General features: G+C 42.6%; 2 protein-coding genes across 3 annotated transcripts in view; one reads left to right on the top strand and one right to left on the bottom strand.

The window, feature by feature from the left end:
* galnt7 (UDP-N-acetyl-alpha-D-galactosamine: polypeptide N-acetylgalactosaminyltransferase 7) overlaps nt 1–17,063 on the top strand; it is a 142,500-nt gene that overhangs the window by 36,753 nt on the left and 88,684 nt on the right. The gene's annotated exons all lie outside the window — the stretch shown is intronic.
* On the bottom strand, nt 9,584–9,982 carry LOC121277093 (40S ribosomal protein S15-like). Its single transcript, XM_041186086.1, has one exon. The coding sequence runs from the start codon at nt 9,938–9,940 to the stop codon at nt 9,584–9,586; it is 357 nt and encodes a 118-aa protein (XP_041042020.1). The 5' UTR covers nt 9,941–9,982.

The raw sequence follows: 17,063 nt of genomic DNA, 5'->3' as shown, positions 1-17,063 counted from the left end.
GACCCCTTCCCAGAGTGCCTCATCATCGATCTACTCCAACAAGCTTTCCCCAACCCGTGAAAAAACTGCTGATCATCTGTACTCTGCAAGCTTTTCTCTGAACTAAGTTAAGAGCCTAGAATTTGGTTTGCACTAATATATTATTTTAAATAAAGGAAAATTACCACCGCTGTAAATGGTAAAAGCAACAGCAAGAGATTCTTCCGGTATTATACAGTAAGAAAGCTACCAAAGAATTGAGCTTTCAGGATGCAGCCAAAATTGGCACTGAGATGACCTATAAATAGTTGACACATTTAACATTTTTTTGAGAAAGTATTTTATACTAACACCCACTGTAAAAGCTTCTACAAATACACTGAAAGGATGTCTGTGTCATTATAATGAAGATCCTAGGCAGGCTTAAAGAACACAACAAATGATGGACTCATACTGCAGAGAAGGTCATTCAGGCCATCCTGTCCCTTCCAGCTCTATGAAAGAGCTATCCAATTAGTCCCACTCCCCATCTACAAACTTCTCCTTCTCAAATATATATCCAATTCCTTTTCAAATGTTGTTATTTATCGGCTTCCGTCACCTGTTCAGGCAGAGCATTCCAGAAAAGACTGACTCAGTGTTTAAACAAAGTTCTCCTCATTTACCTCTCTCTCTCTTTTGCCAATTATCTTAAATCTATGCCCTCTGGTAACTTAACACTCCTGCCAATGCAAACAGTTTTGCCTTATCTACTCTATCAAAACACCATTATCAATAGTGTTAGCCATGGCCCAATTGATAACATTCTTGTCTCTTGATCACAAGATCAAGTCCCGCTCCAGGGCTTGAATACAAAAGTCAAAGTTGATGCACCAGTGCAGTACCAAAGGAGTGTTGCACTGTCAGAGATGCTGTTTTTTCGGATGAGAATTTAAACTCCCTGCTTGTGTGAATGTAAAAGACCTCATGGCACTGTTTCGAAGAAGAGCAGGGGAGTTATGCCCGGTGTCCTAGCCAATGTTTTATTCCTCAATCAACATAAAAAAAAAACAGATTAGCTGCTCATTATCATATTGCTGTTTGTGGGTGTTTGCTGTGTGCATATTGGCCTCTGCATTTCCTACATTACGCCAGTGACTGCACTTCACTTCAAAAAGTCCTTCATTGACTGTAAAACATTTTGAAATGTCTGGTGGTCACGGAAGGCACTATACAAATCCAAGTTCTTCTTTTGTCCTTCTAATAAATATTGTCTGTTGCTGTAGATTTTTTTCCCTAATTTTCAAATTACTGACAGTCACGAGGAAGCATATGAATGCCAGAGGTGGTCATCTAGACACAGGCCTGTGCTGTCCATCCTATTTTTAATTGTTCACAGGATGTGGGCGCCACTGGCTAGGCCAGCATTTATTGCCCATCTCTAATTGCACTTGAGAAGTTGGTGACGAGTCGCCGCCTTGAACTGCTGTACTCCATGTGGTGTAGGTACATACGCTGATGGGAGATGAGTTTGAGATTTTGATCCAATGACCGTGAAGGAACGGTGATATATGGTGATACAAGTTCCAAGTCAGGATGGTGTGTCTTGGAGGGGAACTTTCAGGTGTGGTGTCCTCATATATCTGCTTCCCTTGATTTGCATGGGAGAGGTTGCAGGTTTGGGAGGTGCTGTCGAAGGAGCCTTGGTGAGTTGAGTTGCTGCAGTGCCTCTTGTATATGATGCACACTGCTGCCACTGTGCCCCCCCGTGACGGAGGGAGCGATTATTTAATGTGGTGGTTGGGAAGCCAGTTAAGCAAGCTGCTTTGTCCTGGACCATGTTGAGATTCTTGAGTGTTGTTGGAGCTGCACTTATCCAGGCAAGTGAGAGTATTCCATCACACTCCAGACTTGTTCCTCATAGATGGTGGACAGGCTTTGGGGAATTGGGAATTGAGTTGCTCACTGTAGATTTCCCAGCCTTTGACATGTTCCTGTAGCCACAGTGTTTATATGGCTGGTCCAGTTAAGTTTCTGGTCAATGGTAACCCCCAGGATGTTGATAATGGGGAATTCAACAGTTACGTTGTTGAATATCATGGGGGGATGGTTAGATTTTCCCTTGTTGGAAAATATCGTTGCCTGGCACTTGTTGGTCCAAGCCTGAATTTTGTCTGGGTCTCACTGCACATAGACACTGACTTACAGTATCAGACATCAGGTGACTTGTGGCAGACATTTTTGATCAGTATCTTTTCTAATTTTTTTTTGAAAACGGGTTTTCTTTAGACAGTTCAATATGTCTGTGGTTGGTTGGGGATGACGTAGGTAGATCTCACTCAGTCACAGCTTCCTGTCGTAGCGACAAAGTATTATCCTTTCTTAAATGTGGAGACTAGACGTCTCACCAAAATTCTGGACAATTGTAACAAGATTTCTTTATTCTTGTACTCCAATCCCTTTGCAATAAAGACCAACATGCCTTCCTAATTGCTTGCACCTGCATGCTAACTTTCTGCTTTCCTTATGTGAGCACATCCAAGTATAATTAAACATTTCTCTCCCACCTCGCTCATGCCTGTTCCAAGCTCATTTTATCCATGAGATCTACTTTTTTGCTTCATTCTCAATAAATTGGTGACCTACTAACTTCCTTTCTGAACTCCCAAGCAAGATGATGTTGTAAATGGTTCCCTCTTCAGATTCTGTTTACCTCTCTACTCTCAAAACCAACCCTTGAACCCTCCATCTATCCTCATGAACTCACTCCATTTCTAGCCTCCCTTCACACTCCTTGAAAACTTTGTTGCCTCCCAAATTCTTGGCGATCTTTCTAGTAATTTCATGTTCGAATCTCTTCAATAAAGTATCTGTCCTTGCCACAGCACCAAAATGGCCCTAACCAAATCACAAATGACATCATCTGGAACCATGACCTCCTCAAACTCTCTCCAATCTTTGACATGGTCAAACACATCATCTCATTCCTCTTTCAGTACCTACCTGTCTTCTCGTGATCTGCTCAGAGCCCTTTCTTGATTCCACTCTGGTCGTAGCTTGAGCATTACATACATAGAATTCACAACACAGAAACAGGCCACTTGGGCCAATCAGTCTGTGTTGATACTCCACACAAGCCTCCTCCCACCCTACATCTAACACTACCTCCTTATCCTTCTATTCCTTTATCCCTCATATTTACCTAGATTCCCTTTAAAGGCATCCATGATAGTTGCCTAGGCTACTTCATGTGATAGCAGATTCCACATTCTAACCACTCTCTGGCTAAAAAGGCTCCTCGTGATTTCCTAATGGATTTGTTAGTGATGATATATTTATAGTCCCTAGTTTTGGACTCCTCTACAAGTGGGAAACATCATCTGTCTGCCTTTTCAAACCCTTTCATAAGTTTAAAAACCTGTTAAGTCACCCCTTAGCCTTATCTCTTCTAGAGAAAGGAGTATGTAGCCTATTTAATCTTTCACAATAGTTATAACCTTTCAGTTCTGGTATTATCGTCCTTGTAAATCTTTTTTACGTTTTCGCTAGTGTCTCTATTCCTTTTTTTGTAATATGGAGACCAGAACTTTGACCAGCAATTGTGGTCTAACAAAAGTTCTGTGCAAGTTTAACTTAACTTTCCTGCTTTTCATATCTGTTCCTCTAAAAATGAACTGCAATGGTGGTTTGGATTTTTATGGCCTTGTTAACTTTGTTCCTGGTCATAAATGATATGTAATTGCATATCCCTAGAACCCTTTTGCACCTCTCTTTCATTTAGACTCTCAATTTTCGAAGACTGTGACCTCCTTATCTCTCTTACCAAAATGCATCACCTCACACTTATCTATATTTAAATTCATTTATCATTACATGCCAAGTTTGCAAGTTTATTAATGTCATCTTACATTTTGTTGCAGTCTTCCTCGACATTAACTATACCCCAAATTTGGTGTCATCCAAAAATTTTGAAATTGTACTTCTGCTTCTGAAGTCTAAATTGTTTATGTAATTAATGAATAACAGTGGTCCAAGCATCAATTCCTGTGGAACACACTTCTTACCTATCCATTCTTCTACTTATTCCCTGACTCCACTCTGACTTTTATTCATGAGTCTACCAAGCAGTGCCTCATCGAAGGGCATTGGAAATCCCATTACATTACATTACAGCATTATCCTTGTCTACTTGCTGTCATTATAGCATCTTTAGCAATGGGTCCCTTAAGCATTTGTCCTTGCCCTGTACTGTTGCTGACTCTTAAGATTATCTACAAAGCAAGCATCATCTTCCACCAGTACACTGATGATACCCTGCTCCGCCTCTCTACCACTCTATCAACCCCTCTGCTGCTTTGGGCTTGCCTGTCTGCTCATCTGACATCCTATCAGATGATCTACAGTTTCCTCCCGTTAAGTGTTGAGAAGACTGAAGTGATTGTTTGCAGTTACCCCCACAACCTGTGTGCTCACCACTGATTCTATCCCTCTTAACTAGGCACTATTTTCATTTTAAGCAGACTGTACTTTTGGTGTCCTGTTCAATCTCAAATTGAGTTTCATATTATTCTCTCCATTGTGAAGAGTGCCTGCTGTCAAACCTATGACATTGTCTGCTGCTGCCCTTGCTCAGGCCATCTGCTGAAATCCTCATCTATACTTTTGTCACTTATAGACTTAACTATTCCACTGCTTTCCTGCCCAGCTTCTACCCTCCATTACCTTCAACTTATCCAAAACTCTGCCACCTTATCCCATTCTGAATCAGGTTCACTTATCACCCTATAAGCACTTCTGAATCAAGTTATTATCGTTCAGGTACAAACATTTGTCTTGAGATGCAAACACTTTTTTTAAAAATAGTGTGCTGCTCAACCCATTAGAGTCTATAGCCCACCAGGGAGATGTAAGTATACCCAGATCCCAGAAAATGGAAGATCACATTGTGTCGAACCATCTTCCCAGGGATTTGGTTCCCTCTTAAATGTGTTAACGCTGTCCAGGTAAACTTGAATGGCTAAATATCCAGCACGTCTGTGTTGAACCTGATTGGATAGTCAGACAGTGGAGTCGTTGCCTCAGACCTGCAGAGTTGACAAATTTAGAAGATTTTATGTGATGCTGTTGATTTTTGTCTGAACTGTGTATTACCATTCTGTTTTACTCGCATATATTGATGCGAATGAGGGGAGTAGTGGCACCATTGACTTGAGTTTGAGGGGAAAAAGATGAATGGAGCTAATGGAACATTTTAAAGAATGCAACATCATGGCATTTGAATTATAATAAAGGGAGGCAGTGGCGTAGTGGTATTGTCACTGGATTAGTATTCCAGAGACCCAGCATAATGTTCTGGGGACCCAGGTTCAAGTCTTGCCATGGCAGATGGTGAAATTTGAATTCAATAAAAACCTGGAATTAAAAGTCTGGTGATTACGCCGAAACCATTGCTGATGGTCATAAAACCCATCTGGTTCACTAATGCCCTTTAGGGAAGGAAGGTCTGGCCTACATGTGACTCCAGACCCACAGCAATGTGGTTGACTCTTAAGTGTCCTTTGAACAAGGGCAATTCAGGATGGGCTAGCCAGCAACGCCTTGAATGAATTTTTAAAAACTTTTTTTTTGGAGTTTTGGGTTTTCTTTGGTCAATTTTCTGCCCTTCCCTGAATGCATGGATTCTTTGCTGGGATTCCGATTCAGAGGTGTTTGGCAACTCCCATACATCTCCCAAATAACCTTTATTCATGCATAACCCTCAGCAAGAAATGTCAGTAGGAGATTTGGCTTTCAGTCCAACACAGCCGAACATGGAACTTTGGTCTTTGGTCATTTTGGTCTTAAAACGTTAACTCTGTTTTTCTCTCCACAGATGTTGCCAGACCAGCTAAGTTTTTCCAGCACTTTTCTTTTTGTTTCTCAGTTTACGGCTTTGAACTTGCCCAATGCTCGAGCACAGGCAGTTCTAACACAGGTTACTGGGTCACAGTCAGAAGTAGATTATGTTTTTTGCCTTCCCTAAATGGGGCACTGAGGCCATTTGTACTGTATGAACCTCACTGAGCCATTGCAACTCTGTGAAATATGTAGAATGTGCTTGCCATATTTCATGTCCACACCCTCAGAAAAGTACAGCGCAAGTCTGACGTTTTCATAACCCAACCCATCCCACTGGCAGAGGATTGTGTAAGTAAGCTATGGAAGCCTGCCACACTTAAGAAATGCTGCCCTGTTGTTACACCCCATAATCAAATATCACAAACCGACTGAGACATTTTGCAATGTTTTGTTTCCTCATCTCCAACTTAGCCACATTCCATTATAATGCATTTCTTTTTTTTTTTGCTCTAGTTCAAGATAGTTTGAGCCTGAACCTTAAAACCTGTTTTGTATATGTGTTTTGAAAGAGACTATTGTCCTGTACTAAGTATATTTCACTATTTCACAGTGAAATTCTTTCTATTTCTTCATTTGCAAGCTTGCAAGCTCCCCTCCAAGTCACTCACTATCCTGTCTTGGAAATATATTGCCATTCCTTCACTGTTGCCGAGTCAAAATCCTGGAGCACCATTCCTAACAGCACTGTGGGTGTACCTACACCATGTGGACTGCAGTAGTTCAAGGAAGTGGCTCACCACTGCAGTCTCAAGAGCAGTTAGGGATGGGCAATGAATACTGGCCTTGCCAGCAACGTTCACATCCTATGAACAGATGTTTTTTAAATGTTTTTTCCTCATGATGACTTTTTTGCTAAAGCTAGCAACTGGAGGGCTCTCATCCTTTTAGTTCTTTAAATATTTTTTTTGGAATTATGATGTGGCATGAATGTTGGTCACCTCCCTTCCTTCCTAGGGATAGATTTTGAATTTGACCTATTTTCTAGCCCAGATCAATGCTGCATGAGCGACCTGCACCCAATCCAGGAGGCCTGAGGATAGATGGAAATTGGTCCTTTTGCCTCATCAACATATAGACAGCCTGCCCAAGCAAGCTATCAGTATTTGGCTGGTAGCCCCCAGTTTGTCCCGGGATGGAGTGCGATATGAGGGGGTTATGGTTGATCCCGTGAAGCTCCAGTGAATCATTCCTGCTAATTCGTGGCTCCAGAAGATAGTTTTTAAAATATCTTTGTGACTTGCCTTACACTGGCCACTGCAGGCTCGTCATCTGTCCCAAATCCCTCTGAACTTGAAAAAGAATCCTTTAAAATTGCATTAGGCCCTTAATTTACATAATTGAGGGGCCTAATGCCTATTTTAGGTGTCTGCTTGGCAGTCTTTGCTTTAAACTAAAGGGCTCCCTTGAATTTAACAGTGGACCTAACACCTATGTAGATTGGGCACATGCCATCCCACTGTAAATTGCCTCGCTTGTCACAGTTTCTAGCCCTTGTCTCTGATCCAGAACTAAATGTGTTGCTGGGCACTTGTTCATTGGTGCCCTCTTCTGGTACTTAGTGGGATTTCAGATAGCCATTTGACAATATGTACAGCAACTGCACTGTTCTTCAGTTTCAATGAAGTGATGAATCATAGAAGTCATAGAATTTACAGCACAGAAGGCCATTTGGCCCATTGTGTCCACATCAGCTGACAAGTAGGCATCCAGCCTAATCCCACTTTGCAGCCCTTGGTTGGTAGCCTTGTACATTGTTCAAATCCATATCCAAGTACTTTTTAAATGCTATGCTGCCACCCTTTCAGACAGTGAGTCATAAAACTCTGGAGTCTCTGCTGCCTGACTTAGTCAGTATGCTGCTGCACCACCCTAGTCGATTGCCCAACAGTCAAAATCTACCATAATTAGAATAAAAACGTGTTGTATTTAAATTCTACGTCATGCTGGGCTTTCATGTGTCATTGTTTAGAGTAAAGCATGAAAATCAATGTTATTTGAATACACGTGAAGTAAATGTAAGGAAAAGGTGATTCGGGAAGATTATTTTGCATTGAGCAAGACTTGCACTTTAGGAGGTAAAGGATCACTGATCAATTCAGACATGTGGAACCCCTTCCTCAAAAAACCTAATGTTCTGGTTTTGGCATGAGCATCGTTCTTTTTATAAACTGTGTGCTTGGCATTATTTCATATTAAAAAGCAAAGCAACTTAAAAGGGGCCTTGTTATAGTGCAGATTACAAATTATCTTTATTTTTGGCACTTTTTATTATTTCCTTTCCCAACAGTACTTTGTGCACCTACCCAACACAGACTGTAGCGGTCCAAGGGAGTGGTTTGCCACCACCTGCTCAAGAGCAATTAGAGATGGGTAATAAAAGCTGACCTTGTCACTGACGCTGGCATCCCAAGAGCAAATGAAAGAAAGTGCATGCAGTTATGAGATAAAGACAGCAGTCTTTGCCAGGTTAATTTTTTTTTATTCATTCACGGGATGTGGGCATCACTGGCAAGGCCAACATTTATTGCCCATCCCTAATTGCCCCCCCCCCCCCCCCCCTCCAAGAACCACCACCTTGAACCGCTGCAGTCAATGTGGCATAGGTACACCAACAGTGCTGTTAGGAAGAGAGCTCCAGGATTTTGACCCAGCAGCAGTAAAGGAACAGCGATATATTTCCAAGTCAGGATGGTGTGTGGCTTGGAGGGAAGCTTGCAGGTGGTGGTGATCCCATGCATCTGTCGCCCTTGTCCTTCTAGGTGATAGAGGGCATTGATTTGGAAGGATCTTTGGTGAATTATTACAATGCATCTTGTAGATGGTACACACTGCTGCCACTGTGTGTTGGTGGTGGAGGGACTGAATGTTTCAGGTGTCGGATGGTGTGCCGATCAAGCGGGCTACTTTGTCCTGGGTGTTGTTGAATTTTTTTCAATTCTTTCGTGGGGTGTGGGCATCACTGGCAAAGCTAGTGTTTGTTGCCCATCCTTAATTGCCCTTTAACTGAACACTTTCAGAGGATAGTTAATAGTGGGGAGGTGGTGGCACAGTGGGGATCCCAGGTTCGAATCCCACCACGGCAGATGGTGGAATCTGAATTCAATAAAAACCTGGAATTAAAAGTCCGATGATGACCATGAAATCATTGCCGACTGTTGTAAGAACCCATCTGGCTTCTAATGTCCTTAGGGAAGGAAATCTGCTGTCCTTACCTGATCTGGCCTTCATGTGAGACAACCAGATCCACAGCAATGTGGCTGACTCTTAAATGCTCTCGGAACAACGGCAATTAAGGACTGGCAACAACTGCTGGACTAGCTAGTGACACCCACATCCCATGAATGAGTTTTTTTTTTAAATTCATGTAGGCCAGATTGGGTGAGGAAGGCAGGTTCATTAATGAACCAGATGAGCCTGAGCCATTATCGCAGTCAATGATCGTTTCATGGTCACTATTACTGAGACAGGCTTTATATTCCAGATTTACTAATTGAATTTAAATTCCACCAGCTGTCATGATGGGATTTGAACCTTTGTCCCCAGAGCATTAGCCTGGATAGTCTGGGTGATATTACCACCATGCTGCCATCTCCTCCTTCTTGAATGCTGTTGGAGCTGCACTCATCTAGGCGAGCTGATAGTATTCCATCACACTCCTGACTTGTGCCTTGTAGATTTTTTTTACTGCAATTAGTTTTATTTACACAACATTTCCATCGAAAACTGTTTACTTCAGAGGGATGAACCTGGAGGAGTGAGTGGCACTGATGCCAGGTCTGCTGTGCTTGACAGGCTTGTAGGCGACAGAGAACTCTCCAAAGTAATGGCCAATCATTTCCAGCTTGATTTCAACCTGGTTAAAGGTTTTCCCATTGTACACACCAACCATGCTGCCAATCATCTCTGGGAGGATAACCATATCCCAAAGATGAACCTTGACGACCTCTGGTTTTTCCATTGGTGGAGCTTCCTTTTTCACCTTGTGCAGCGTTTTCAGGAGGGACTGTTGTTTGCAGCACAGGCCTCCGTTCACATGCCTACGCTGACGGGCACAATACAACTGCATCATCTGTTCATAGGACATGTTGAGGAGCTGATCCAAGTCAACACCTCTGTAGGTAAATTTCCTGTAACTGGGGAGTCAGGAGGTGAGTTACATGCTGCAGAATTCACCGCCTCTGACCCACACCTTTTTTTTTTATGGCTGGTCCAGTTAAGTTTCTAGTGAATGGTAATCTCCCCCCCAGGATGTTATATTGTGCATTATAACAGTAATGCAGTTTTAATTATTTTTGCCTGTTAAGGGTTGAGGAGGAAATTGAGCAATTTATGATTGAAGAACATATGACAGTTATATTGAATGCTGGTATTCTGAAAGAAAGCAGTAAAGGGCTTGCCTTCAGCTGCCCAGGTTCTGGAACACCCTCCCTACATCAACCTAACTCTCTTCTGTCCTTGAAGACACTTCGGAAAGCCTAGTTCTTTAACTCGGATATTAGGACAGAGGACCAAGAGCTATTTATCTGGCTCAGTGTCAAATTGTGTTTGATAATGCTGCTCTGAAGTCCTACCACATTAAAGTATTATATAATTGCAAGTTGTTCTGGTTGACAATTCTTGCTTTTTTTTTCTGTTAGTGAATAGGCCTGCTGTTTATTTCCAGCATTTTGTTTTTATTTAACCATTGAGGTTTGGAAGGGGACCATTCTGCCCCTTGTGTCCATGTCATCTCTCCTTAGAGCAATCCAAATCTAATGCCATTGCCTTGATCTTTCTTTGTGACTCTTACACCGCAATTCAGTTGATAGATTGTATTTATATGGAGCTGATTAATTTTTGTATTAAATTTAATATGAGAAGACTATGACTAAGTTAAGAGCTTCCTTTCCAATTCTTTAGGGCCAATTTTAGTACTTAGTGACTTTTTAAAAAAGTGAGTCCATGCAGTGGGAAATGCAGCACCCTTCTGTTTTTGCTCCTATAGTCTTCTGGTATTTCTTCCATGAGACAACCCCCTGTCCCACCACCTGAAGTCTTCCTTGGTTCAGTGGGTAAAACTGGGTGGCTTTGAATTGTACAGCTCCGTTCTGTTCTTGGCCTATGTTGACGTACCTGGCAGCTGTTGGGGTAGTAGTTGTGGGCTCTGTGACTGGCTAAAAGTGGTAGGGAATAGACCTTGGTCAAAGTTTCCACTACTGATGTGACTCTTATAGGAAGCTGTGTGTGACACTGGGTGAAGAGGTGATTGGGTTCATGGTGTGATGTCCATCCACTCCCCAAAGCCCCCAACTCACAATTAAATGTAGATCTTTTTCAGTGTTGTCTCAGACAGCGGCAGGGCTATTTAAAGTGACGCTTGTTTTTTTTTGCACTGATTCAGTGGTCAAGAGCGGTATCTATGATACTGGGATCAACCCTCGACTCCCCAGTAAACCGATGTTGTGACAGATTGGGTGATGTGTGTGAAAACTTTGCTACTTATACTTGAGGTCCTCCAATTTGATATTCTCATCCTTGTGTTCAGGTCCCTCTAAAGCTTCACCCCTCTGTAACCTCCCACAAACCAACAACTCTTAGAGCTCTGCACACCTCCAATTCTTGCCTCTTACTGTCCGCAATTTCCATTGCCCCACCATTGGTAGCTGTGCCTTCAGTTGTTTAGGCACTAAGCTCGGGAACTCTCTCCTGAATTTTCTCTGCGCCTCTCCTTTAAAACACTCCTTTAAAATCTACCTCTTTGACCAAGCTTTGAGTCATCCATCCTAGTATCGCCTTTTGTGACTTGGAGTAAATTTTGTTTGATTACGTACTTGTGAAGTGCCTTGGGATGTTTTGCTATGTTAAGGGCACGTGCAAGCTGTTATTCTTCAGAATAGAGCAAAAGAAAACTAGGATGTTCCAGTAGTCTTTTGAATGTACTTTCTGTCAATACGTACTTACCTACTTTTAGTGTCTGCCCAGAAGGGTGCTGCACCAACTTCGGCAGCACAGATTAATAACAACATGTCTAAGAATGAAGTGCACTCCTTATTGGAAACATTGTTAGTGAGCCACACAGAAATGTGCAAATCTAAGCTCATGATGAGCTTTAAGCACACGGTGTTGCACATTAAGAAAGCATTTATATAGTCATGTGCAAGTTCTTACACAGTCAAGTACAAGGGCCTTTGAACCGTTGATGGTATTGGATTCCCACATTTGTTCACGGGGAGGAGTTCAGAGCAATGTATTCTGGATGAGGGCTGGAAGGAGGAAGGCATTTCATTCTGTGCTATTTGTTGTCCAGTAATGCAGAACAAATGCATCAGATATATTCTAAGCTCTAACTTCATGAATTTTGAAATACAATTCCCTCTTTCAATCCAGTTTGATTGAAATATTCAGTTTTGCAGGACTTCCCTCACCCCCCCCGCCCCCCCCGAAAATGGATAAAATTACAGGAAGTAATTTTTTTTGTTTGAATTGGATAAAGGTCGTAATAGTTACAAAGACCTTTTACCCATTCCAAAGCTTCATATCAAAAGCAAGTACGGTAGTCTGCCTCGAAGATAGGAGACTGGGCAAACATTTCATTTGAAATGAACAGTGCAGATTCAGTGATGAAATGTACCCTTCTAGTAAAATACAGGGGGACTGTTCAGTCCTTTAATTGTACATAGTCCAACCCCTTTGCTGCAGCTTTCAAAAAGTGACTGTTGTGGCGAATCTCCATTCAAAAGCTCCTTTCTGTGCTATTCAGCTTTAAATGAATTCCCTCCCCCAGGGGACTGATCCAGGGCCCCCATTTATGTCGGAGAAGCTCTGCAGGCTGTGTGGGGGGGGGCCGCGATGGGAGAGAGAGTGGACTTTCTTGGATGCAGGCCAGATCAACGAATGGAGAAAGTTAAGTGTGACGGGAGAAGAATTTGCAATCGTGGAGGATTCTTTTTTTTTGAGTTTCAGTGTAAGCTAGCATTGCCAACCCTCCAGGATTATGCCCAAGTCTCTAGGAGTTAAACATGGATTTCCAGGACACAGCTGAGAGCAGCCAGAGAGAAAAATCATCACAGAGGGAGGGATTTTTTTTTTTAAAAAAAGGATCTGGGCTTCCTCATTTACTTTGAACTGTTCTGTTTCATAATTATAAGAATATTGGTGGAGGGGGGTGATAAAAGGTTGGATGATTCTTGACTGTCGGTCTGTGCAGAGAGGTCGTGGATTGATGTGTCACGAGGCCAATAGTGGAGCAGTTAGAAGCTGGAGTTCATGTAATGAAATCTGCAAGAATATGTTCAGTTATTGTTGGCAATCCTAGTATAATTTGCTTAGTGCAAGTCTGATGCTCTTTTCTTTTCAAATCAACAACCAAAGGAAGCATCAGTGCAGTATCTTCCTGTGTGGAAGTACAACTGCTGGTCAGGAACAGGATCTCTGACTGACATTCCACTTTTTCCCCTGCCCAGCTCTCATGCTCAGCCCTGGTAAGCGACGGTGATTTCACCCTCTTACTCTTACCCTGGTTAAGATCAGCTAATAGAGCACAGACTGCTGGATGAACCTGGAGCTGTACTGAGCTGTGTGGCTCTGCTCTACCCTAGTCAATACACTCACCAACTAAACCATCTGGAGAGGCAACCTGGCAATATGTTTTATTGTTCATACAATTTTGACTTCTGGGGCTGAATCTTTAATCAGGGGTCAGGAACCAGACTTGAGAACAATTTCACAAGAACACAAGTAGGAAGAGGAATAGACCACATGGCCCATCGAGCCTGCTCCGCCATTCGATACAATCATGGCTGATCTTGAGTTTCAACTCCACTTGCCTGCTCGTTCCCCTTATCCCTTCATTCCCTGAGAGACAAAAGATCTGTCTATCCCAGCCTTAATCATGGAGCATCCACAGCCCTCTGGGGGTAGAGAATTCCAAAGATTCACAACCCCTTTGAGTGAAGTAATTTCCTCTCATCTCAGTCCTAAATGATCAACCCCTTGTCCCGAAACTGTGCCTCCCACCCCATGTTTTTGTTTCCACTGGCCAGGGAGTCTATCTCTCAACGTCCACCTTATCAAGCCCTGTCAGAGTTTCGTATGCACCAATGAGATCGCCTCATATTCTTCTAAACTCCAGAGAATATAGGCCCAATTTATTCAGCCTCTCATCATAGGACAACCCCCTCATTCCAGGGACCAATCTACTGAACCGTTTCAGGTCCCAGTCCTGCACAGAGTGCTGTAGGCATGTGTTTTCAAAGCTTTAGCTAATTAAAGGTCATGGGGTAGGCTCATTATTCAAACAGGAATGGCAATGGGCTCTTGACTCTCAAGGGCCAGTGGGAGGCCCTCCAGCAGTCTGAGATCTCCAGCACCACTGCCTGAGATGGGAGCTGCCAATTTGAGGATGGCGGCAGCGAGGCACAAATGCAGGTAAATTTATTTATTTTGAAATGCCGCAGCCACCTTGCCATAATTCTGGAGGGGCAACCCTCTCAGGGGATGGCCAGTGGCATTACGGGTCTGGGGGAGGGGTGGGGTGATGATCCCTCATTTGAAACATTGTCTCTTTCCTGGCTTGATCCCACCCGTGTGGCCCTTAATAGACCCCTTAATTTAATCCAATTGACCTCGAGTGGCGGGCCGACCCCTGAGCCAGCCACTTTCAAAATGGGTCAGGATCGTGGCAGGGAACTGACCCATAGGCCGGTGGCACCAAATTGAGTGCCTACCCAACTCAAGCTGCATGATGGCAGTTTTTTTTTTATCATTCATGGGATGTGAGCATCATTGGTTAGGCCAGCATTTATTGCCCATCCCTAGCTGCCCTTGAGAAGATGATGGTGAACTGCCGCCTTGAACCGCTGCAGCTCATGTAGTGTAGGAACACCCACAGTGCTGTTAGGAATGGAGTTCCAAGACTTTGATCCAGCTACAGTGAGGGAATGTCAATATAATTTAGTGCTTCATGTAGTATTTGGTGCACACTGCTGCCACTATGCATCTGTGGTGGAGGAATGACACCTGAAGAACTCCTGCAGCAATGTCCCGGGACTGAGTTGATGTACCTCCAACGGCCAAAACCACCACCTTTTGTGCTGAAGAGCCAGTGGAGAGCTTTCCCCCTATTCACATTGACTTCAGGTTTGCTATGGCTTCTTGATGCCATTCTCTGTCAAATGCTACCTTGATGTCAAGGGCAGTCACTCTCACCTCACCTCTGGAGTTCAGCTCTTTTGTCTATGTTTGGACCAAGGCTGTAATGAGGTCAGGAACTGAGTGGCCCTGGCGGAACCCATACTGAGCTTCAGTGAGCATCTGATAGCTGAGCAAGTGCTACTTGATAGCGCTGTCAATGACCCCCTTCCATCACTATGTTGACGATCGAGAGTAGACTGATGGGGTAGTAATTGGCTGGGTTGGATTTGTCTTGCTTTTTGTAGACAGGACCTACCTGGTCAATTTTCCACATTGTTGGGTAGATGCCAATGTTGTAGCTGTACTGGAAACAGTTGGAAAGGAGCACAAGTCTTCATTATTATTGCCAAAATATTGCCAGGGCCCATAGCCTTTGCTTTGTCCAGTAAGTATTTCTAAAATGTAGTCACTGTTCTAATGTAGCAATGTTGGGAACTTTCTCATGTTAAAAGATAGTATATAAATGCAAGTTATTGTTTTATCTCATGATTTGAGATGTGTTGAAGAGCCAGCCCTCCGTCAACTCTACATAACTCAAAAAAAAATAGAGAAGATGATCAAAAACAGGGCAAATAATTCGAAACTACCTCTACCAGTATAATTTATTAGCACTTAAGTAAAAAAATCGTTTTGCACCACAGCCATCGTTTTCACCTTGTTTGCGGATGCCCTGCACGAGCACAGCTGCAGCTTTATGGTGACTCGGTGCACAATCTAGGTCTCAAGTTGCAACATGGGAAAGAGGGACAGTTGCTGTTGTTAGTGCTAGGAGCTACAGTAGCTCAGAAGCCAGAAAGGAGATTTATTGACAGTAAAACTTGAATAAAATCCAATCCAATATTTTTATAAATCCTAAAATTGATTCCTCAAAGCGATATAAAGTTGGCTTAACTTGTCAATAAAATTGCTTCAAGTTAATGTAATTATTGCAAATACTGGTTTTGTGTTTAATCTGTATCCCCTATTCAGGCTAAAATGTACTTTTAGAGAGTGGGTTTTTGTTCATTTATTCAAAATTTAATTGCAACCAAAAGAGGAGTGTGTGATCTAATGCCATAGGTGGGCCAAATCCAGCTGTGGAAATATGCCTCTGCTGTAATCTGCTAACTTTATAATGTTTCCCATGAAGGCCTGAACTATCTCAAGTTCATAAAACCCACTTCGATCATCTTGAAACTATAGTGCCCTGTGGGGCTAATAGACTGGATTTTAAAATAACTAGCAATGGTGCCAAGGTTTGTTTCACATTACCATTCTTTCTTCAGCCTTATAAAAGAATTAAGGTAATTCAAGGCAGGACAGCTACAATGTGGCATGAATTTTTTTGGAATTACTTTATGATCTATAGAAGGGGGCTTTATACTTAATGCAATTATACTTGAAAGAGAAAGGTTGGACTCCGAAGAAGAAGCTAACTAACTCAAGTGCATGTTGATTTTTTTTTATTATAATGTACCACATTTCCCTATCTTACAACTGTGACTACACTTCAAAAGCACTTTATTGGCTGTAAAGCAATTTGGGATGTTCTAAAGTAAGATAAGGTGCTATAGAAATGCAAGATTTTCTTTACACGGATGGTAAGCCACTCAATCATGTTGTCAGCAAGAGCACCCTGGAGTGACTTCATAGAAAAAGCCTGAGAAGCACAAATCACGGGAAGTCATGCGACCAGCTGCAAGTGTAGACCTCTCCGCTGAGCTGAAGATGTGGCCCCTCCTGTTCCCTGTGAAGTTGCTTTGGAATGCTCCCCATTGGTGATTTCACTGCACTAATCTGACAACAAGGCAGAACCGACTTTGAATATCCATCCCAACAAGAATTGAATTGACTGTTTGTAAATTGATTCAAGGATTTCTTTTGTAGTCACTGACTCAGTAAAAGTTTGATTAATCATAGCAACAAAAAGATCCCAACAAAGAATCCACACTTGAAACGTTTTCCTGGCTTCTCTCCAGACTGGGTACATATTCCCAGCATATTTCCATTTTTTTTTTTCTCCAATGTTATTTCCTTGCATAGATTGGGAGGTACTT

The sequence above is a fragment of the Carcharodon carcharias genome, chromosome 4 (assembly GCF_017639515.1).
Source record: "Carcharodon carcharias isolate sCarCar2 chromosome 4, sCarCar2.pri, whole genome shotgun sequence".
Classification (NCBI taxonomy): Eukaryota; Metazoa; Chordata; class Chondrichthyes; order Lamniformes; family Lamnidae; genus Carcharodon; species Carcharodon carcharias.
Note: the sequence above shows the minus strand (reverse complement) of the source record. Positions and strands in the feature narration are given on the sequence as shown.

What these genes read in the sequence shown, in the direction of transcription:
- LOC121277093 (XM_041186086.1), bottom strand. Translation starts at nt 9,940, where the DNA reads ATGTCCTATGAACAGATGATGCAGTTGTATTGTGCCCGTCAGCGTAGG.